Raw genomic sequence first — 24,404 nt, 5'->3', positions numbered from 1 at the left:
TTTTTTTTTTTTTTTTTTTGAGTTGGAGTCTCACTCTGTCGCCCAGACTGGAGTGCAGTGACCGCTCCTGGCCACCACAGCCTCGACCTGCTGGGCTCCGGCGATCCTTCCGCCTCAGCCTTCCAAGTAGCTGGAACTACAGGCACGTGCTACCATGCCTGGTTAATTTTTTGATTTATTGTAGAGATGAGGTCTCGCCTGCCTAGGCAGGTCTCGAACCTGCGGGCTCAGGCAGTCCACTCACCTCAGCCTCAAAGGCGCGGGATTACAGGCTGAGCCATCGAGCCTGGCAACTCCTTCATCTTTTGACAAGACCCCATGAGTATACTTCTATGTGTAATGTTTTGTAAGAGTATTCAGTGAATGATTCAAATTCTGCTTTACTTTGTCAAAAACAAAAAAAGGAGGTCATGCTTTTTCTCACATCACAGTGCAATAAAAATAAATATCACCACCAACAATATCCCCCCAAAACACACAAAGACACGGACACTAAACAACATGCCACTGAATGACTTCTGGGTCAACACAGAAATCAAGACAGAAATAAAATGATTCCTGGAAACAAACAAAAACAAAGAAAAAACAAAACCGCATCAGAATCTCTGGGATGCCAGAAAAGCAGTGTTAAGAGGAAAGTTCATAGCGTTGCATTTTTGAAAATAGAAAGATCTCAAGTAAACAGCCTAGCATCACACCTAAGGGAGTTGGAAAGGCATGATCATCTAAATTCTAATTTCAGTAGAAAAATCCAAATCACGAAGATAAAGTCACAATTGCACGATATAGAAGACAAAAATATCATAGAAAAGATTAACAATACAAAAAGCTGATTCTTTGAAAGTTAGATTGATGGACCCTTAGCCAAATTAACGAAAAGAGAGAGAGAGAGAGAGAGAGAGAGAGAGAGAGAGAGAGAGAGAGAGAAGTCCAAATAAACACAATTAGAAATGAAAAAGATGATGTCACAACTGACTCTGAAGAAATTATAAAGATTATCAGATTACAGTCTTTCCTTTTTGAGTCTTGCCTTTCTGGTACAAAACTTTTCTTTGGTATGAAACTTTCCTCTGGTACAAAACTTGGCCTTTCTGGTACAAAACGTTTGCTAGTCTTTTGTTTCCTCTCTTCTTTCTCTAATAAACTTTTTTAAAAAAAGGATTATCAGAGATTACTGTAAGCATTTGTTTGCAAAAGAAACTAGAAAATCTAAATGAATTGAAGGCTTTTCTGGTATCGCAAAACCTCCCAATGTTGAAACAACAAGAAATCAAAACTCTAAACTGACCAGGCAGAGCTTATTCAACATTTGAAAGATTATAAACATAATTCAGTGCATTAACAGATGTGAAACCAAGAACTACACAATTATCTCATTAGCTGGAGAAGCATTTGACAAAAGTCAGTATCCCTTCTTAATAAAAACTCTAACACCTAGGCATAGAAGGAAGATTCCTCAAGACAATAAGAGCTATCTATGATAAACTAACAGCCAACATTTTGCTCAATGGGTAGAAGCTGCAAGCATTCTCCCTAAGAAATGAAACAAGACAAGGATGCCTATTCTCATACCTATTCATCATAGTACTGGAAGTCCTAGCCAAAGAATCAAGCAAGAGAAGGAAATCAGGAGTATCCAATTAAAAATAGAGAAAGTTGAGCTATCCCTCTTTGTGGACGATATGATTCTACACTTAGAAAACCCCAGGAAGTTTGTCAAAAGCCTCCTTGCACTGATAAGTGATGTTGGTCAAGTCTCGGGTTACAAAATCTTCATACAAAAGTCTGATGCATTTATATTTATCAACAAATAGCAGGTGGAGAACCAAATTAAAAACACAATCCCATTCACAAGAGTCACACACAAAAAACAAATACCTTGGCATCCACCTAACCAGAGAGGGAGAAACCTTTACCACAAGAACTACAAAACACTGCTCAAAGAAATCAAGGATGACACAAACAAATGGGAAAACATTCCATGCTCATGGATTGGAAGAATCAGTATTGTCAAGGTGTCCATTCTAACCAAGGCAATCTACAGATTCATTGCAATATCTATCAAGTTACCAGCATCATTTTTCAAAGACCTGGAAACAACAATACAAAAATTCATATGGAAACAAAAAAAGAGGACAAATAGCCAAAAAAACCTCAGCAGAAGGAACAAAGTGGGAGGTATCATACTCCAGATTTTATTACAAGACTGCAGTAACCAAGATGGCATGATTTTGGTGTAGGAATAGGCACATGGACCAATGGAGCAGGATACAGATTCTGGAAGTAAAAATATGGTGTCTCAACCAACTCATCTTTGACAAAGCCATCAATAACAATCATTGGGGAAAGGAGACCATATCTAGCAAATGGTGCTGAAAAAACTATGTGCAGAAGAATGAAAGTGGATCCCTACCTATTACCCTATACAAAAATCAACTCAAAATGGATCAAGGATCTAAACATAAAACCACAAACTACATGACTCCTAGAAGAAAACATAGGGAACATTCTGAGCATCAGAATGGGCAATGAATTCATGATCAGGTTCCCAAAAGCAAATGCTACAAAAACTAGGATAGACAGATGGGACCTCATCAAACTGAAAAGCTTTTGCGCAGCAAAAGAAACCATCAAGAGAATAAAGACAGCCCACAGAATGAGAAAAAATATCTGCAAATTATGCATTGGACAAAGGCCTTAAATCTAGGATCTACAAGGAACACAAATGAAGTGAAAGGAACAACAAGCAACTCCATTAAAAAGTGGTCAAAGGACATGAACAGACACTTCTCAAACGATAACATACAAGTAGCCAACAGTCACATGAAAAAATGCTCAGCCTCACTAATCAGCAGATAAGTGCAAATCAAAACTACAATGAGATACCACCTAACACTGGTAAGGATGGGTATCATTAATAAGTCAAAAAACAACAGGTGTTTATTTGCCTGCAGAGAAAAGGCAATGCTTGTACACTGTTGGTGAGACTGTAAGCTAGTCAACCTCTATGGAAAGCAATGTGGTGATTCCTAAAAGAATTAAAAATTGATCTTCCATATGATCTAGCAGTCTCTCTTCTGGGAATACACCCATAGGAACATAAATTGCTCTACCAAAAAAAAAATACCTGTACACACATGTTTATTGCCGCACTATTCATAGTAGCAAAAATATGGAACCAACCCATCAAAAGTGGACTGTATGAAGAAAATGTGGTGCATATACACGATATGGTATTACACAGCCATAAAGAAGAATAGAGTCATGGCCTTCACAACAACTGGGGTGCAATTGGAGACCATTATACTACCTAAACTATCACAGAATCAAAGAACTGAATACCGCATGTTCTAATTCATAAATGGACTCTGACTACCAGTCACATTAGCACAAGGATGGGATTGGCAGTTGCTGGGCACTGCTTGGGGACGGAGGGAATTGGGAGGGTGGGGGACATGTGACAACACAAAGGGTCCACTACCACGGGGAGTAAGGACCGACTAGAAGCCAAAACTTCACCTGCATGCAGCCTATTTATGTAGTTAAATCCTCACCAGTACCCCACAACTCTATAATAAATTTTTTAAAAATGCTCTGCAACATTCACTTGAAAACATCAGTCAAGAGACCACAATTCTCTGTTTTATTTTTCCATACCAGCAATATCTAACACAATTTTAGTGTGTATGTGTCTGAAGATATTAATAAAAAGTTACTGCACTATAAAAAAAGGTAGGGTAGACATAATTTATTATAATTAATATTTGGATTTTGAACACATTTAAATAACAGTGCATCTGTTCACCAACTTTCTAGTTTTCAATACATCAGATATTGAACTATATAAGTAATATACCCAATAGCATAAGATAAAATAAATATTTGTTGAGTGATGGATATAGTAAAGCCATACTTAAAGACTTAGGGCAGGAAGAATTAGAAACATGACAAGTGTCTCCATTCTATAAGCTTCCCTAATTTATAAATATCAGTCCTTCAGACTGTGATCTTCACTGGGAAAACTTTTTTTCTTTCTTTTTAACTCCAACTTATTTAAATAAAATTTCAGTTTATACCTTGTGTTATGGTGTGAGTTCACATGGTGGAAAAGAATATCATGTTGTCTCCCTTCCAGCTCTTCACCAAGATAGGGAATCAACCAAGTTGATGTAGGGGTGAAAGTTAATCACTAGTCTTTCTTCTCACCCTCAGTCATTTGCCTTACCATTAATATTTCAACACTCACTATAATATTGATTTTTAGATAATGACTTCAAGGTGTCATTTATTCACTGTTATTGTATTGCCTATATAAAGTATTTGCAAGTCAGTTCATATCAAAGGCCTTTCCATATTACTTACTCATTTTCAACCCAAATTACACAGACTTTCTTCTCCTTGTATTTGAGTTACTCAAAAGTATTAAAGAACTGAGAAAATGGTGGACTATGATGAAAAAAGTTGAAGCATACAGTTTGTCATTTGGGTTGCTCTAACTTAAAAATAAGTGCTCAGAATGGAATTAAATATCTCAGCTCATTTCTGTATGATTATGAGAAATGAAGTACAATAAAACTGTACTGGACTGATTTGCTAAGAGGTGAACCAGGTAGCTGTCATCATAGCTTCATACACATAGACTGTACTCACAAGAGGTAACTTGAGTCATTGAGTTGTCCTGCTGACTTTTGTAGTTATAATATGGCACCATATGACCTCTATTTTTTCTGGCCTTGATACATAATGATTTCACTGTTATTAAAATCTCGTCAGGATCCCATCACTGATTGTGCTAATTCTGGTGAGGTCTTTGGTGTGCAGTAGTGGCAGTAGTTTCAGGCAGTGTGAGTATCTCTGATCTGCTCAGCCTGTTGTGTCTGAGAGGTAGGATTGAACCCATACCATTGCAAAGAATTGGGGTTGACACTGTTTTGATCATCTAAGGAAGAGGATTCAACACCTTCAGCTGGCCTTAACATAGCTACTTTATATGTCACTTTAACTGTATTTGCTGAAATGCATTCCCTTCCCCTCCTTCCTTTTGTCTCAGAGAAAATTCAGTTATGAGTGAATTACCACAGAGAACCAAAGGAGTTGACTTTTAGGTAGATCGTTTTGTTGGAAAACTTTTTAAAATTTAAAAATAGTAGTCCCAGTTATTTAATAAAGATGACAAATATTAATTCATCTTTTAGCCAGAGTTTTGAATAGTGAAAATCATTTTTTAAACAAAAGTCAAGCCATGTCTAATAATGTCAGTCATAATACATGAATCCAGATTTGCTGAGCACATTAATGAAACTTTTTGTTAAAATGATCTCTTGACCAGCTTCTGAAGCTACTACTTTGATATCTTTGTGGTAAAGCATATTAATGTTACTGAAAAAGCTGTGACTTAATTAGACTTTCCTTTTGAAAAATTATAAAATAGTGCCCAGTGGGTGATTGGAATAATATATTCAGTTACTACATTCAGTGAAAATTTCCTTTAAGGATTCTGTTCAGATTTATGTATGTAGAAGGTGTATGGTATAATCTCTCTACCTTTTGTATGCTGGACCTTAACATCCTTTTTTTCCAGCTAATTTGGGCATAGGAATTCCTCTTCTGGCCAGCAACTTTATCAGCCCAAATATGACTGTTCATCTTCAAAGTGAAAATGGAGTCCTGGGTTTGGTAAGATGGAAATTAAAGGTTTTCTTTATCCAGTCTTGATGGAGAATGAGATATTTCACCTAGTGAAATCTTCTTCTGATCACAGAGTGTTAGCTTAAAGTTTTCAATCTTATTTTTCATCATCTTAAAATATTTAACATTTTCTTTAAAATGATGTTAATTGTTAGCATGTAGTATTGTATATTACATAGTTGCTAGTAGTTTTAGATTCTGGGTTTCTTGAGTGTTCTTCCTTGTCATTCTGTTAGCTTGCATCTTCCATATCGTTCCTGTTTTGGAGAGACCTCATGGTTTCCTGTTTAACTATTTCTCTCTCTTCTGTGGTTAAACAAGATAATGAAGGTTGTTAACAATACTATGGTAAATAAAATTCAGTAAACTTCTGAATGGTTACTTTAAAAAGCCTTAAAAATTCTTATCTGATACTCTTTTTTGAGGCCATATTGTCCAAAAAGTAGAATTTTCTCTTACTCAAGACTAACCTTTCAGATGAGCTCAATCTTCTGCAATTAGGCCACATTTTAAATTCAATATTATAATAAAATTAAGACATATTTTACTTCCTAGATGACATTTTTATTTTCATTATTAACTATGGCAGAGATTACTTATGGTTTGTCAATTTTATAATATTCTTAATCATTTATTATTTCTCAGTACATCTTAACTGTTAATCCAATATAAGTTATATACATAGAAAATGTATATCCAGCATTTAAAATATAAATAGTCATGGACATAATAGTCAATACTGACTGAGGCAATAATCATGACATTTTCAAAGACACAAAAATGATATGTATCTGGATAAAAGCAGATTCATATTGAAATCAAATATTTGCATTTTAGGGTACTTTAGAGATTATCTAGAGTGACTAACTCTCATTTTGAAGACAAGGGAAATAAGTTTATGTAAATGATACATAACAATGTTTCAAGTAAAATGTACATAGGTCTGAAACATTAGTTGCTATTTTATTTATAGAATAAATTTTTGGTTACTCTTTCGAACGTATATAAAAATTTCACAGTCAGTGTATCCTCGTTCCTGATTCCATTTTACTCCTTTTTCTTTTTCCTCCCTTTTCCCTTAATATGTTATACTTTTATTTTTATTTTTATTTATTTATTTATTTATTTATTTATTTATTTATTTATTTATTTCTGAGTTGGAGTCTCACTCCGTCGCCCAGACTAGAGTGCAGTGGCTGCTCCCGGCCACCGCAACCTTGACCTGCTGGGCTCTGGCGATCCTTCCACCTCAGCCTTCCAAGTAGCTGGAACTACCGGCGCGCGCTACCATGCCCGGCTAATTTTTGATTTATTGTAGAGATGAGGTCTCGCCAAGTTGCCCAGGTGGGTCTCGAACCCGCGGGCTCAGGCAATCCACTCACCTCAGCCTCCCAAAGGCGCGGGATTACAGGCTGAGTCACCGAGCCCAGCTAATATATTATATTTTTAAACTACATACCCCATTCAAATAACTGGAGTTACCGGGCTCGGTGACTCAGCCTGTAATCCCACGCTTTGGGAGGCCGAGGTGAGTGGATTACCTGAGCCTGCGGGCTCGAGACCCACCTGGACAACTTGGCGAAACCTCATCTCTACAATAAATCAAAAAAATTGCCGGGCATGGTAGCATGCGCCTGTAGTTCCAGCTATTTGGAAGGCTGAGGTGGACGGATCGCCGGAGCCCAGCAGGTCAAGGCTGCGGTGGCCAGGAGAATGCCACTGCACTCCAGTCTGGACAGCAGAGTGAGACTGCAACTCAAAAAAAAACAACCAAATAACTAGCGTTGACTTAAAAAATATATGCAAAACCAAAAACAAAAACAAAAACAAAAAAACACTGAGAATAACTGGGCAAAGGGAACATAACGATATAAGTATTTAAAACTTTATGTGTAGTGAGAAGCAAGACTCCAGATTCAGACCTTTATGTCTTGCACATCAGAAAACTGAAACTTTGCCTCTCCAGGTCCTTCTAGCCAAATAATGCGATAGTTTATCTTCATTGGTCCTACCAAAAAGGTTTTGAATAACAGTGGTACATAGTAGGTATTAAATAATTTCTTTTTGTTTTATTGACCTATATTTCTTTTTTTTTTTTTTTTTTTGAGTTGGAGTCTCACTGTGTCACCCAGACTGGAGTGCAGTGGCTGCTCCCGGCCACCGCAGCCTCAACCTGCTGGGCTCCGGCGATCCTTCCGCCTCAGCCTTCTGAGTAGCCGGAATTACAGGCATGCACTACCATGCCCGGCTGATTTTTTGATTTATTGTAGAGATGAGGTCTTGCTGCCCAGGCGGATCTCGAACCCGCGGGCTCAGGCAATCCACTCACCTCAGCCTCCCAAGGGCGCGGGATTACAGGCTGAGCCACCGAGCCCGGCTGACCTATATTTCTAATAACCTAACATTTTGTAGTAAGTACTAAATAATTACTTTTTGTTTTATTGACCTATATCTCCAATAGCATAGCATTTTTGTCAAGCAGGTAATGTTTAGAAAATTTTTTCATTTTCCCGATCACAACTATTAGTGCACAGAAGACTAATTAATATGAGAAACAGAGCTGAAACTAGGGCTTATAGAGAAGCCATTTACATTACAGTTTAATATATAATTCAGTGAGAATCTTCTCTTGTTAATTGAATATATGTTATATTTGACAGGGTCCATATCCATTGCAACATGAAGCTGATGCAGATCTAATCAATGCAGGTAAACTTAGTTATTACAAATTGGTTTTGGCATTTTTCTTTGCTATTAATTTAGTTCTGTGCCAACAATAGTCAGAATTTAGACTCAATTCTTTGTCTTTTCCTGGAGAGTACTACACAGTATTTATTGTTGGGGAGAGGAGATAAGCCTTTCTAGACCTTCTATGAGGTCTCTTCTCATTTGGGAATGACTAAGAAAAAGAGAAAATGCAGGTGGAGTTACATTTAATGGAAGAACTTTGATGGGTCCTGCCTATAAACAGGGTACACTCTCAAATGGGGCAATTGAGAGTTAATGGAAGGGACAACTTATAAGGGTACAGACAGGGTAAAATCTCACAGGGTATTATTATCACCCCTGGGCCTTGAGGACACAGCGGTAGGAGAAGGCCTTTAAGGGGAACACAGCTGACTTTCAGCAGACTGGTTGGGTGAGGGTCTCCTCTGTTGGGTCTCTTGCCTATGCCTCCAATTTGCCGATCCCAAGTCAAAATAGGTCAGCTTTCTGAAGATGAAAAAGGATGGTAACGGATCCAAAGCAGCAGAAATAAAAGATCTAGCCCCTTGGTATTTTTGTTGTCGGTGATGCTTACTGTCCTCTAATCCTCATTGGAGCAGAAATGCATCTTCCAAAAGTACCAGGGTGATTAAGAAGGCACTCTGCCACTCAGTACAACCTAGTGGGAACATAAGCCTTGTCTTCTCCTTTATTCCCACACTCATCTATATTGCCTGTTATTATAACATTTTCTTCAACTCAGATTTAGAGTCACATAGATTTGCAGCCTAGAGAAGGAAGAGCAGGTCGGGCCTTTTGGCCATGATCACTGCCTGTGCTTGAGGCAACACTGCCATTATGTTGGGGCTGGTGGTCAACCTTGGAATGGAACTGTCTACTAGAAGCTATTTTTTTAGGTTCTGGCATGATTTTCTGTGCCCTTATTTATCCTACCCCCACAAAAGTATTACTTTGCAGTCAAAAATAGTATGTGTAAGTCTCAGAAGAGAAGTAATATGAGCTGAACATAAAGGCCAACTGCCAAGTAGAATTGATGTTTGATACTTAGAATTTTTGAAAGTAAAACACCTTCTGGTTGAATAGTTGAATTAGTTAACACGACTCAACTCTGAAAGGCCCACTGTGATACAGCAGTGACATTTAGCCAAGGCTGTAATTTGATAGTACCATACCCTTTAGCAATAACTCATTGATCTGTGAAAATATTTGCTGCTTGGTTTAATTAATTTATGATGTTAGTGAGTTATTTGCAAAATGAATAACTCCATTTTCCAAATTTCAGGCTTGAATTCATAAAACCTACTTTCCATGTAAAAGTAGCTAATCTTTTCAATGTAGTTGGACAGTAGGCGCTTCTGAGTCCATTGAGCTTAAAAATAGCTCAGTCCTAATGAAGCCACCAGTTTTCTATTTCAACTTCTGAAATATCATACAGAATCTTAAACTGCTTTGTAAAACAAGAATTCATTGCTTATGGGAAGCCAAGCTCCAAATTAGTTTGATAATATTTTAACTCATCAAAGACCTTTTTGGAATTTTTTGATGCTTTTGAATTTAGAGCTATCTAAATTAGGAAGGAAATACTTTGAGCTAGAGAACCTAGAATATAAATATGAATTTCAGTTCCCCAAATTGCCTAGAAATTACCTGGAAATTCAGCTTCTTATTTGTGTTAATTTGAGAGAATTTTAATGGAAATCCCTTTGATTGAATACAAAGTTATGTTTCTGGATATAATTGGTATATTAAAATTTCAAAATAATAATGGGACTCTTTCCAAGAATCTCCTTTTAAAATAATAGTCTCATAAGACTATGTAAAAATGAATTGCCACTTGTACAGCACTATTTGACTTAGAACATACTCTTCACATGTATTATACCATTTAAGGCTCAAATGAAACTTTGTTATACAGATTGGGAAACAGATTTAGAATATGAAGTTACGTGTTCAAGATAACATTACTGGAGTTGAACTCACACACAGTCTCCTGCTTCTGAGCCCTGCCCTTTTTTCTTTCTACACTGAGCTATATCTACTGATAACTGATTTTTATAGACGTGCAGATAGTAGCACTCGGAACATTTCAGAGGTCCTATGAAGAGATCTGGGCTCTAGCCTGCAGTAATCTGATGAAGTTATAAAATTTCTAATAAGGCCCCCCTTTTTTTCTTTTATATAAATGTGCATTTTGCATTCTTAATGTTTTCTTATTTTAATATACCAATAATGTTTGAAATGATTTACCTTTGATTAAAATTGCTTTAGGAAGAATCATCTTATTAATCTCATGGGTGCTAAATAACCCTTGCCTCCCCCCGCCCCCGCCATGTTCTCTCTTACAGTAGTGATTTTCAATAGATTGGGGCAGGGTGTGATTTTACTCCCAGGGGACATTTTTTATTGTGTGACTTACATCTAGTGGATAGAGGCCAGGGATGCTGCCAAACGTCTTACAGCAACCAGAACAGCCCCTCACAAAGAGTTATCCAGCCCCAAAGGTCAATAGTGCTGAGGTGGAGAAACCCTACTCTAGAGGACTATGTACTGCATCTGAAGAATCACAGGCACCCTGCTCTAGAGGTATATATTTTACATCTGAAGAATCACAGGCCTGAAGTCTAAAGTACAAATAGCACAGCATTCCATATCTCTCTGATGGTTGCAACCAACCTTTCTGGCTTTACCTTTTACTGAAACATACAAGGGTGCTGTTGCCTACCCACACTGGACTGCTGTGTGTATTTCAATTATGGCTCATTCTTTCCTTTCTGCATACCTTTGCTCTTACTGTGCCTTTCACCAGATTTTTGTTCTGTCCCCTTTCTTTTTTATCTCCATCTCCCTACAGGTAATTTCCTATCAAAAATGCATTAGACTAGTCCTTCAAGTCCCATCTCATTTGTCCTGTCCAAATTCATCTACAGCTCAGAAAGGACCTTGCCTTGAATCTACAACATATCTAGTATCTCTCTCATAAGCATACCATATTTTGTCTTGTAATTATTTGTCTTTGTATATCTCCCTTGCTGGGTAGTAAGTTCCTTTTGCTTATGACAGTGCTTCTCAAAGAGTGGTCCCCGCAGCCAAAGCATTGGTATCACTGAGGATGTTCTAGAAAGGCACTTCTCAGGCCCCACCACATATTTACTGAATTAGAAACTCCAGGAGTTGTGTGTTGCAATTTGCATTTTTATAAGCCCCCCCCATGTGATTCTGATGAATGTTTGAGAATCACTAGTTTAGGACAAATGAATTTTGTTTATAACACTGTTTAAGGCATATAATAGACACTTAGCATTGAGTGAATGACCTGTTAAATCATGAGCCAAAGGATTCAGTGCTTATGAAATTGATTGCTGTTGCCCAAGTATCATGAAAAGATTCGGATTACACATAGAAAAATCAGAGAAGACAAACAATAGGAATAGCCAAATAAGAAACCCCTCTTTCTTTATGTTGCTTGTCTTATTTATTATAGTTATATGATTTTTCTTGACCAAATTTGGACATTTTATTTGAAAAGCATGGGTTCAACTTTAAGATACTTATTTTGTTTATATATTGGATATTTTAAAATGCTAAAAATTTACCTCATTTCAAAAGAATGTAAATTATAAAATACTAGAATATATTAGCAGGAGTCTCATAAATTTTTTTATGAGAGTTGTTTTTTGGGCTTCTTAATAAAACCATGCTTCATAAATTATATAAGAAGAGCTAATGGTCTCCCCATTGATCAGGCTTTCCTATAAAGTGGTAACTAATGTCTTCTATGTCCTTTCAGCCAATGGAGTTTGCCCTTTGGAAGGCATTGTGATTTAAGAAAGAACTGGGGCTTTTTAAGTTTTTCTTCATTTTTGTCCTACAAATTCCTCTTCAACTATCCATCTCACAGGATCTGAATTTGCTGGACATAGACATTGTGTTAGAATAAAGTTTAGTTATATTATGCCTGTCATAAAACCTAAAGCTTACATATGCTGGCTGTACAGCCCCACAATATAAGCCAATTGCTTGGTCCTGTGACATTCATCCCTAGAGGGCCCATGGCATTGTCTCTTTTATAAGTAGAGGAATAATAAAATTGACAATAATAAAAACTAATGTTCATGGAGCTCTTTCTCTGTGCCAGGCACAAAAGTAAGAACGTTACATTCATTATCTCACTTAATCCACCAAGTCTTAGATGCTGTCTAAAAGTCCCTACTAACCATATCAGAAAATGTTTTCCAAAGCTTTTCAGTTTTATGGTACTTTGAAAGATGTGAAAATGTTTCCATTGTTTAGAATCATATTCCCTTGGGGAATACATATTTCAGCATGATATAAATAGGCTTATTCTTTCTCCATACTCAAGTTTGAATGGAGGAAAATATTGATGGAAAAGGTAGCTATCGGGAAAGACTTAAGAAGCTGAGGGTTATAGCTACACTGTACAGCTGAGAGTGATCAGACTGCTTGTAGTTCTATTATGTCTGGGAGCTTTTCTCTATTCTAGTCTTGGAATCACTTTTCTTCTCTTTTTGTCTGCCTCATTACACTGGGGACACGCATGGGGTATTTCCAGACAGTTCACTTATCTTTGGCAAAATAGCATGTGAGCACTTCCCTGATTGATACCAGGAGCTGTTCCCAGGCATCTGAAAATTCTGAATAGACAGGAAATAGATCAAGAGAGTAGCTTGGATATGAGTCAGGTGATATTATTAGTTGTATGGGAAGAGGATGACCTTGAAGATCTTTTTCAGTTCTGAACTTTTATTACGAGATGTATATTTTGGCAGAGATCCTCTTAGATGTTACCTTTTAGATGTTAACATTAAATACATTGGCTGGTATTATCACATCATTCCCTAATTTTATCAAAGTCCTGTGGTTTTAATAGATGCTTATAGGTACAAAAGAGTAAAGATGAATCAGAGGGAGAAAAGAGAGAGAGATGAAAAGATGAGAGCTTGGGCCAAATGATGTTAAGGAATTAGGTGGGTCCTTTCTACATTACTTGCTGATTTTTTTTTTTTTTTTGAGTTGGAGTCTCACTCTGTCGCCCAGACTGGAGTGCAGTGGCCGCTCCCGGCCACCGCAGCCTCGACCTGCTGGGCTCCGGCGATCCTTCCGCCTCAGCCTTCCGAGTAGCTGGAATTACAGGCGCACGCTACCACGCCCGGCTGATTTTTTGATTTTATTGTAGAGATGAGGTCTCGCCTGCCCAGGCGGGTCTCGAACCCGCGGGCTCAGGCAATCCACTCACCTCAGCCTCCCAAAGGCGTGGGATTACAGGCTGAGCCACTGAACCCGGCTACTTGCTGATTTTATATTTTACTTTTTCCTCAGCTTTATTGAGGTATACTTGGCAAAGAAATTTGTTTATATTCAAAGTGTACATAATGATTTTATATATATACTTTGTGAACTAACAAGTTAGTTGACACATTCATCACCTCACATAGTTACCTTTTGTGGGGGTGGTGAGAACACTTAAGATCTACTCTTCTAGCAAATCTCAAATATACAATACTACGTTATTTACTGTAACTACCATACTGTACATTAGATCTTCAGAATTTATTCATCTTACAGCTGAAAGTTATTTGTTGATCAAAAAAAGAAAAAAAAAAAAAAACAACGGAGGGGTATTTCCAGTGTCATTCTCCTCAAAATTGCATTTCTCCTTATGTTCATGTTCATTCCACAATCTCTCTGCTCTGGTGACTCACAGTAGCACTGGATTCTGGCAGGTGTCACCCAGGACTCCCTTCCTCCTCATTCCTGTTAGTATTCAGCAGTGGCTTATGAAGTGAACGAGGGTGGTGAGAGGTTGGACAGGTATAGTCAATAGAAGGGTACATTACCTGTAGAGAATTTCCAAATGATAGTAAAGCTAAAGGTTGATCTGCTTTTCATTGTCCCTGTCCATACACAGGGACAATGCTGAACAATGCCAATGACAAAATACTTCTCTTCATAGGAAGTTCCTATTGTCTCCCCCACCAACCTCTATCCCCTATGCCACTGCATTTTGGTAACGAAAGCTTAACTTCTTTTGGGAACAAAGATACAGACCTTGCTGTCCACCATGATATTCTTAGAAATCTAATAGCCTTTCTTTCTTTCTTTTGTGTCTGTTTTTAGGCAAGGAAACAGTTACTGTTCTTCCAGGAGCCTCTTTTTTCTCCAGCGATGAATCATTTGCAATGATTAGAGGGTAGGTAATAACAGAGCCCCTCATGTTTCACACCGTATGGAATGAACTGAGTCATCCCCTGAGTGTGTTAGCAAGGTTCTGAAACTCAGCCACATTTACCAGCCAGAAAGCTATCATGGACTTGTTTGGCTGCAAGAAGATATGAAATTATTCACATTGAATGTTGAGTGTTGCAATATCCAGCCCACTATTCTGAAAAGAACCCCCCAAATGGAATAGATCTTTTTGTGCCAATTAGACAGAAGTATACAATTTTAAGGTCCTTTCTGAGGTTACTAACATTTTCTTCAAGCTGTGTTCACTTTCCAGCTAGTGTTTGTCTTCAAATCTAGTCACATTCACCTCACTGAAGAAAATGGTCTCACTGTATACACCTGTTTATAATTTGTTTTTGGAGACAATATAGGCTATAATTTTTTTTTTAAAGAACTCTTAGTTGTTATTTCTCTGAATCAGCTTGGAGCTGATCTATTTGGAAACTGGTTGTGAGGGAAAGCAAATGTATTTGGGGATATGGAATGATTTTAATTGCTGGGAATTTTCAAGTAAAGGGGACCTAAGCTTGTGAGGTTTGCTTTATATTTACTCTTTTTATTTATCAGGGGACATGTCAATCTAACAATGCTAGGAGCAATGCAGGTTTCTAAATATGGTGACCTGGCTAACTGGATGATACCTGTAAGTAGACATTTTTTCTTCTGAATTATCCTTGGTCAGAATAATTATTTTTGAAATATTAAGAAAAAATGCCTTGTCAAATTGCTATGAGGGCAAATTTTAATTATTTTAAAAATGGAAATGTGTTTTAATATGGATTTCTTGTTTGAATCACATTTTAATTAAGTAAGCACCGAGAAGTATTCAGCTTTGCCTGTTTACTAAGTAGTTGTGACTAAAAATAGGAAAGGTAAAGTCCAAAATGTTTTTCTTAGAAGAAACAGAGTTGGGGAAGGTAAATAAATAAGTTAGTTAGTTACACTTTGATGAAATACAAATATTTATTATAACTAAAGTTTTATACTAGAATGAACAATTAACATCTTTATCAATTTTGTTAATTCTATTATTTTCTTATTCACAGTGATTGAAATCCTCTCTTGATTGGTCAAGTGACCTCATAAATAATCCCATTGTTTTCTATTATGACATGCAAAAATATGATAGCTAAACATGCTTGTGAAATATATTTTTCATTTTAAAAAATGACCTAAATCAAGGAAGAAACTTCTTAGAATTAACTTTGACAAAAAGACTGCTATCAGTAACTTAATTCATGAGTGTAGTTCATTATAGTCTAGGTTATTGCTTCCTCATTATGTGCATGGAAGCAACAATGGATGTGTAACCATGATTATGAGCTCCTTTTGGTTGGTAGCCTAGGTGACTCTTTTTATATGTGTGTTTAAGGATTCCCGTGCATTTCTCTATCGCACCAGCTAATAGGAATCTTGTCAAGTAACTAAGGCTGGTGTTCTGTGTTGTGACAGGTTTTTTTAATGTTAGATTCTTATATAATAATTTTTTGAGGAAGATGGATTAATATAGTTGGTAATAATGTTAGAGATTGTGTGCTAGTTCAGTTCTTTTAATCTAATACCACCTGAAATATTACTTTAAAATTTTAATTATTATGAAAACTCTGGTTCTCAAACTTAGTTGCATATTGGAATCACCTCAGAGTTTTAAAATGGGCAGTTCAAAGCAACACAGGTTATTTTAATATGTGACCAAGTTTGAGAACCTGTGTATTAAAAAATGATCACAATTTATTCATACTTCAAAGGTAAGAGCAAAATGCCCCTGAGTCATCATAGTAAGAACTCTTAGCAAATTGATGGATTATGTTATTTCAGTTGTAAAAATATTGGTTATTCCAAATCAGCTATACTAATATGGGTTGGTGGCTTTTGGAAGCTTCAAAGAATCAAAGAGGGTCTTTTGAGCCTTGTCAGATTGAGTTTATAGAAATACTTATTTGTGTAGGAAACCAGAATGAATTTCTACTTTCAAGTTTTTATAAAAGTTTTTATGGGGTAGTAGAAGGAACATAGGAAAGCAAGCCCTAGTTTTTAGCCCTGATTCTATCAGTGATCAAGGTATGGCCTTGAAGATATATCACTTAAATATTTTGAGTTAAAACATCCTCATCCATAAAATGAGAGTTTTAGACTAAATGATTTCAGGGGTCCTGTGTGGCTCCTGTAGCTTAATGATTTTGAGCAAGGGCCCTGTTGTGAGATAGACCTGAATTGAAATCCTGTTTTTGTCACTTGCTAGTAGTGTAACTGCAACCAGGTGTCTACTTTTCTTCATCTGTAAAATGGGAATGATATAATAGTTTCTACTTTATAGGCCTGTATAAAGGAATAAATGATATAATGCATACAAAGTATAACACAGAGCTTGACACATAGCAATGGTAAATAAAAATGCATTAGGTTATGATAAGGTAAGAAGAAGTTACAGATGCTTGACAATGAAGGGTATAGCATTGGGTACTGTGAACAGAAGTAATAGGGTTTTAAATATGTCTATTTCTCTGGACTAAAGATTTTTGAAATCAATTTGCACAGTGGTCCTGGGTATGGCACAGAAATATGTTCAACATGTTCTTCCCTTCAGAGAACTTGAACATCTTTAAAAAGTCAGCATAAGACTTATTTATATTATGATTTAGTACACAGTGAGGCTGGAAGCTCTCATAGTGACAGTGTGCAGTATGTGTTTATCATTTATAGGAAAGAGTTTCCAATGTGTATCATAGCTTTACATATCCTGTTTAGATTTTTGTGAATGAATAAAACATGTTTATTACTTTATGAGTTTCTTAATATAATTTTGAGCCCATGAGTTTCCAAAGGAATGGACCTAGTTGGATGGTGATGAGGAATTCTGGAATTCTGTAGAAACATCATGGAAAATATAGTTGAGAAATATTAAGCATGAACGTCTTCTTGGGTTCGGTTCCACTGTTTTGATAAAGGAAGTTGATAGAATTATTTCTTACTAGCATTTCTTTTGTTGCTTTAGTAACTGGTAATCACCTCCTGACTTTTAATGTAATGCAAAGTGTATATTTTTATACTTTGGGACTCAGGACAGCTTCAGAATTAAGGCCATGAGGTTTAGTTTGGAAGAGATCTAGTTTGAATTTCAGCTCTACCTCTTACAAATTATATGATGTGTAACAAATGTTTTTGCTAGGATTTAGTGAAAAGAAAATGAAAAGTGAGCACTGCTAGTAGTCCCTAAGTAGTGGTTATTATTTTCATTTTTATAAATGTTCTATTACTTAACATTAAAGATAAAATATTGACCTTAAAATACACTGGCATAAGCAAGACAATTTTACAGGGGTCAGTACAACCTACTTATCCTAAGTTCATATTTAAGTCCAAAATTAAACTCTTTGAGGACATGTTCCTTGCTTTAATTGGTTATGTATAAGATATAGCTTACCCTCCTTATGTAGTTTCCATATGCAATCTACTTTTATTTGTCCCAAAGATTTATGTTGACTTACATAATTTAGATATATTTTTATTGAAAGATTTGGCAGTCAAAAAGCTGCAAAGTTCAGCTTTATTATATCATTTTTCACTTACTTTTATCTTTTCACTGAGTGTAATAATCTTTCAGTGGTTGTATGGGCCTTGAAATCTCAACATCACGACACCATCATCAATCATTACAGCATCAGATTACAATAAACATTAAGCCTTTAAGGCAGGCAGATGGTATGGATGCTATCTGTCTTACCCTTGAATAGCTTTATAGTATGCAGCGTTGGTCTCATATACGTAGATTTTTAATAATTCTACCCTGAGCATCCAAAGTGGGAAAATTTGATAAAACCATAGTTGACTCCTTCAAGCTTCCTGCTTATTGTGATGATGAAAAAATCTTAGGCAAGCTCATAAAAGGTGAAAAGATGTGCAGTCTATTGAATCTACATTCAGAACTGCTCTGGTGCTTTCCTTATGCCTATTTTTGGAAAACAGCTGGCATTGATTATTGACTTATGAAGGGAAGCAGATGTTTATGATCAGCTATGAGAGCTGGTTATTGAAAGCTCAAAATAGCAGCCCCCTGGAAATGGTTTGGTACGTGAGTGGTACAAGAGCCAAGAGCCCTCTCTATGTAGAGAGAGTTGAAGGAGGCATTCTTAAGACAAAGGAGAATGAGACTATTTCTTGGTGTTTGTTTTTTCCTCACATCTTTTATTTCTTCATGCATTTGGAAAGAATAAGTACAAATTAATGTCTGTACTCATGCATGCTACATGTCTGAGTGCATAAAATTGATTGGGCCCATTATATATACTGTTTGTTTTAAATAAGCTAAGTCTGTAGTGTTTCTAGTTGCAGAACTAAAGGGGTTTGTGTTCAAGATTCAGTCTATTTGTTTAGTTGTATCAGTTGCATTCCAAATATTAAATCAATAGATATATAGAAAGAGATATAAAAATTGTGACATAGATGAATATATAAACAGAAAGATCTAGATACAGTTGTAACATATTGGGTATTGTTCACTTGGTCCTGAGGCTCAGGAAAGTTCAACTTGTGAGTAAGAAGAAAGGACAGGTGGCACTTCATTAGGTAGTATAAAGGCTTTTACAATTATTTAGTAATGCTTTTAGCTTATTAATGTAATATAGTAGAAAGCTCACTTGGAATTAGACAGACTTGAGCTTAAATATTGGTTATTTCACTTATTGTTGATGTAGCACATTATTACCTCTTATTGTATTCATTTGTAAAATAATTTTTTAATTCATGTGCTTGTTCAGGGGATTAAATTAGTTCATTCATTCAACAAGTATTGATTAGACTTGTATTGAGGGCTATATACTAGCTTTTTGGGAGGTTGCAACAATGAACAAAACTGACATAATTCTCTGCATTTATGAAGCTGATATTCCAATATCGGTCAGAAAACTGGCCCATGAACCAAATCTAGCCTACTGCCTGTTTTTTAAACATAAAGTTTTATTGGAATATAGCCACAAGCAATTATTTAAATATTGGGTTGTTGTTTTTTTTCCCCATCAATAAGAAATATACTTGTTTTAAAAAAAAATCCAAATGCTGGCATTGTCCAGAAAAATTTAACAGATCTATTTATAATTGTTATAAAGTTGAGCCCCTGAATCTTGTTCACTGAAACATTTTGACGTGCATAATGCTTTACATCCCCGCTTTTATATTAAAAAATTCACACACAAATGAAAATGGAAAAACTGCCAATACCTGATTTCTGTCCCCTAGTTTTCCATTCGTAGTCATATACTTAGGTACCTTTTGGCCCCATGGGGCGGGTGGTAGGGGGGTGGGGGATTCTACTGTTCAGAACTCCCAATAACAGAAGAAGAGAATTTTTTCTTTTTTGAGAATGAAATGGTTCCCATTATAGTGGATTTAAACACGCTCTCCATGTATGTGGCGTGATAGCTGCATGTCTTTTTGAATAATTGTTACACGTTTGGCATGGAAAGCACACAGGCTAGTGTCTTCAAAAAGGCCAACTGGATAGGCCTCACTTGCCTCCTGCAAAGCACCAATAGGTCTGCGCTCTGGAAACGCAGATCTGTTTTGAAGTCCTGAGCAATTTCTCGCACCAGACACTGAAAAGGAAGTTTTCGAATCAGAAGTTCAGCGGACTTCTGATAACGTCTAATTTCACGGAGTGCCACAGTACCAGGCCTGTAATGATGAGTTTTCTTCATCCCTCCAGTAGAGGGCGCGCTCTTGCAAGTGGCGCTTGTAGCCAGTTGCTTCCTGGGTGCTTTGCAACCGGTGGATTTGCCTGCAGTTTGCTTTGTACAAGACCTCTTCACTTACCCACCTTCTCCTTCGGCTGGAGCTTGGCGAATTAGAGGCAGCGCTGGCGCCGGCGCAGGAGCAGCTGCGAACACCTTAAATATTGTTTATAGCTACTTTTGTGCTACAACAGCAGAGTTAAATAGTTGGGACAGAAACTATATGGCTTCCAAAGCCTAAAATATTTACCATTTGGCCCTTTACAGGAAAAGTTTGCCAGCTTCTGCTTTAGATCATTGATGTGAAAGCTTTCTTCTTTTCTAACATGGGGGGGGGGCAAAAAACTCAGAATTATATTTTGGAGGGCAGGCCCCTTGTAGTACACTTAGAATTTGTTCCTCTTGATCAAACAGTCAACCGAAGTTTTGAGAAGGTTGTGTCATGATTTGCAGTAGAAATGTCCTGAGTTGTGGCAAACGGGTGACTGGTTCTTCCACCATGACAACGCACTTACCCACACTGCGCTGTGTTTAGCAGTTTTTGAACAAAAACTCTCTGTCCACTCATTCTCAGTCCTACTTTTTTTTTTCCCCCCCGATGAAAAAAGTCTTTAAAGGGAAATGTTTTGCTAATGTGGAAGAGGTGAAACAAAAATGGCATAAGCACTAAAAAGCATCAAAATTGATGAGTTCAAAAACTGTTTTGAGCAGCAGAGACAGCATCTTGATAGGTGTGTTGCATCAAACTGGGAGTACTTTGAAGGTGACTGAAGTTTAAACGTGTTGGAATAAATACACAATTTTTTGTAAATAAATTCTGTTCTTTGGAGGGCCCCCCCTCATATAAGCAAACAATGCTAAAAATTTTTCTCTAAGCACTGTGTTAGTGACATCCTACAAATTTTTGTATGTTGTGTTATCAGTTTCTTGAAAATATTATTGATTTTCCTAGTTAATATTTTATGACACACTGGTTATTTAGAAGTTTGTCAACTAATTTCTAAATATGTGGTGATTTTCCACATAGCTTTCTTTTAATAATTTCCACTTGAATTATTTTGAGGTCAGAGAATATATTCTCTTAGGTCTCAATCTTTTAAAATTTGAGGCTTGTTTATGGCTAAAGTACATTCTATTTTGGTGACTCTGTTTCTCTATACTTGCATATATATTCTGTTCTTGTTGGGTGAGAATATTCTGTAAGTTCAGTTAGGGTAAGTAGATAGATAGTGTTATTCACTTCCTCTTTGTCCTGTCGAATACTAGGAGAGTATTATTGAGTTCTTCAGCTATAGTTGTCAATCTGTCTGTTTGTTCTTTCAATTGTATCACTTTTTGCTTCATGTATTTTAGATCTGTTACTACTTAGATTTATATGTATTTAAGATTATGTTCACTTAATGAACTGACCTCTTTATTTTTTTATCTCTTATCTCTCACACTATTCCTTATTCTAAAGTCTACTCTCTGATACTAATAAAGTCACTCTGCATAACATATCTTTATCTATTCTTCTACCTGTAACCTATTAATGTCTTTATATTTATGTAGGTTTTTTGTAATCATGTAGTTAGATATTGCTTTTTTATCATTTTTAAATTTCTAACTTTTAATGGAGATTTAGACCATTTACATTTAATGTAATTATCAACATGGTTGAGTTTAAATCTATCAGTATATGACTTTTTTTTTTCTGTTTACCTCATCTGTTCTTTTTTTTCTGTGATTTCTTTTGGACCAGTTAAGCATTTTTTAATGTCTGTTTTATCTTTACTATGGATTATTTATTTAGTGGTTTGTCTAGGGTCTACAATATATATTTTATTTATCACAATTTACTTATAGTAATACATCACATTAAGTGTAATATAAAAACCATGCAACAGTAAACTTCTGTTTCCTGCTCTTAACCTACTTGTTACTGTTAATCATACATTTTATTCTGCATGTGATTTAAACCCAAGCAATACTTTGCTACTTTTTTTGCTCTAAATGGTCAACTGTCTTTTTAGGTAATTAAAAAATGAGAAAAAAAACCCTTGTATAGTTTTCCAACATATTTGCTCTTTACTGCACTTTTCCCATACGCAGATTTATTTGATGTTGTTTTTCTTCTGCTTTAAAGACATCCTTTGATGTTTCTTGTACTACACATCTTATAGCCTTCTCTCAGTTTGATCCTTTCAGTATTTCCTGTTAAGCTTCGTTAAGGTTAGTTGAGAGCAGTCTTGAGTTTGTCTAATCTAGCCCTACTACTTAGGCAGTTTTCTTCTGAGGACTCTACCTGATGCCCATGTGTGATGAAATCTTTTCTCACTGGCTAGTATGAATGTGAATTGTTCTCAGACTTGTGTGAGTTCTGTGCACTTTTTGCCTAATGTCTGCCAGTGATTTTTTTCCCCCAGGCTTTGGGTAATTTCTTCTCATGTATGCATACATTAAGACTCTGCCAAAAACTTGAGGTGACTCTTCTTCAAATCTTCAGAGCTCTTTCTTTCTGTGTATCAACCTCCTTTCTGGTATTTTGAGATCTCAACTCAATTTCTAGTTGCTTTTGCCTCTCTGCACCCAACAGGTCTTCTGGATTCTACTTCCTATACTACAGCCTGCAAATTATCTTTAGACAGTAAGCCAGGGACAATTGTAGGCCTATCCTGTTGGCTTCCTTTCTCTCAGAGAAAGGACTATGTGCAGACTATGGTTTTGCAGTACTTGAAAGGCTACTTTTTCACATTTAGCCTAATTTTTCTAATATTAATATCATTAATATTTTTGAACTTATGTCATTGTGTATTTATTGGATTTTTTTTTTTTAGTATCAATCCCTAGAAGTAGAATATCTTGGTCAATTTTTTAGGTTTTTGATGCATATTATTAAATTACTATCCAAATAAATTGCTGTAGTTCACACTCACACTAGTTCTACTCTATTGCCAACACTGGTATTCACTTTTTTTTTCATACAGTTATTCTGTTATCTTGCATTTCTTTAAAAAACTGCCATCTGGGATTGTTTAAAGGGCAGTAGTGTCTTACTCTTCCAGAGGGTACTTAATCCTCTCCTTCCCTCTTGTTCTGAAGGCCTTCCTTTTGCTTGTGGCAACTAGCATCTGTTATCAAATCCCAGTGCTGCTGTCTTTAGTTATTTTAAAAGCATTGACTATTCTCTGTGTTAGTGAATGTGTATTACGAGACCAACTGTAACAAGCATGTGCGTGAGGGTGTGTGCGTTTCTTCTGTATCCAATATGTTGAACAAGCTCTAAATGTGGGATGAAATAAAAACACTGCTATTTTTATCTCCTGTGGTGCCTTTAACTTTATTCTGTTAGGAAAGCTTTTCCTGTGTCTTTAATGAATACTCAGGCTGCACGACATTTCAACTCACTCTCAGAAAATAAACTGTCTTTGCGTCACGTTAATTCACAAACTCACTCTTGATTTAGAAATAGTGAACAATGCTTTAATAAGCATTCACAAGTAACACATTTCCTCTCAATTCTGCTCTCCCTCCTATAGTCTGCCTATATTTAGGAAAGGTTGTGTGGTAGTCTTTTGTTTTTTTCTTTCTGCATCCTCCTCTCTCAGCTCACTCTTTGGCACCTGTCAGGATCAAAATTCAGGAGAAAGGGAAGATAAGAAAATCAGGTAGAAAAATTCTTACCTAGCTGGTGTCTGGTAATAGTATATTCTGGCTCTAGATTCTCTGGTCCCTAAAAGTGTTTAAAGCTGATCTCTTCCTCTCTACCCCCCATCCCTCCCTCCCTCCCTCCCTCTTGTGTGTGTGTGTGTGTGTGTGTGTGTGTGTGTGTGTGTGTGTGTTGGGGGCAGGACACTGGTTGTCTTTGTAGGCCTCCTTCTGGGCCACTCCTGCATCTGCTGCCTGATGCTTTCCTGGCAGCTCCTTATTTTCCTGTAGTACAATTCATACAGAGACCCTCGTTAGTGGGGTCCTTCCTCCTTCCTGGCTTGTCCTGTTGACAAAGTATTAAAACTTCTTAAGACTGACCATCTCCCACAT

The 24,404-nt window shown here is 36.5% G+C and overlaps 1 protein-coding gene across 1 annotated transcript in view; it reads left to right on the top strand.

Annotated features, from left to right (window-relative positions):
* OXCT1 (3-oxoacid CoA-transferase 1) overlaps positions 1-24,404 on the top strand; it is a 159,271-nt gene that overhangs the window by 83,615 nt on the left and 51,252 nt on the right. The window contains exons 11-14 of the mRNA XM_008051085.2: positions 5,582-5,676; positions 8,349-8,397; positions 14,551-14,623; positions 15,226-15,301. Of these exons, the coding sequence (XP_008049276.1) occupies positions 5,582-5,676; positions 8,349-8,397; positions 14,551-14,623; positions 15,226-15,301 (293 nt within the window). The remainder of the gene's footprint in view (positions 1-5,581; positions 5,677-8,348; positions 8,398-14,550; positions 14,624-15,225; positions 15,302-24,404) is intronic.

The sequence above is a fragment of the Carlito syrichta genome, unplaced genomic scaffold, assembly GCF_000164805.1.
Source record: "Carlito syrichta isolate Samal-C Ts95f unplaced genomic scaffold, Tarsius_syrichta-2.0.1 Scaffold160356, whole genome shotgun sequence".
In the NCBI taxonomy this organism is placed as follows: domain Eukaryota; kingdom Metazoa; phylum Chordata; class Mammalia; order Primates; family Tarsiidae; genus Carlito; species Carlito syrichta.
The sequence above is the reverse complement of the archived record's forward strand: the minus strand, read 5'-3'. Positions and strand labels throughout refer to the sequence as shown.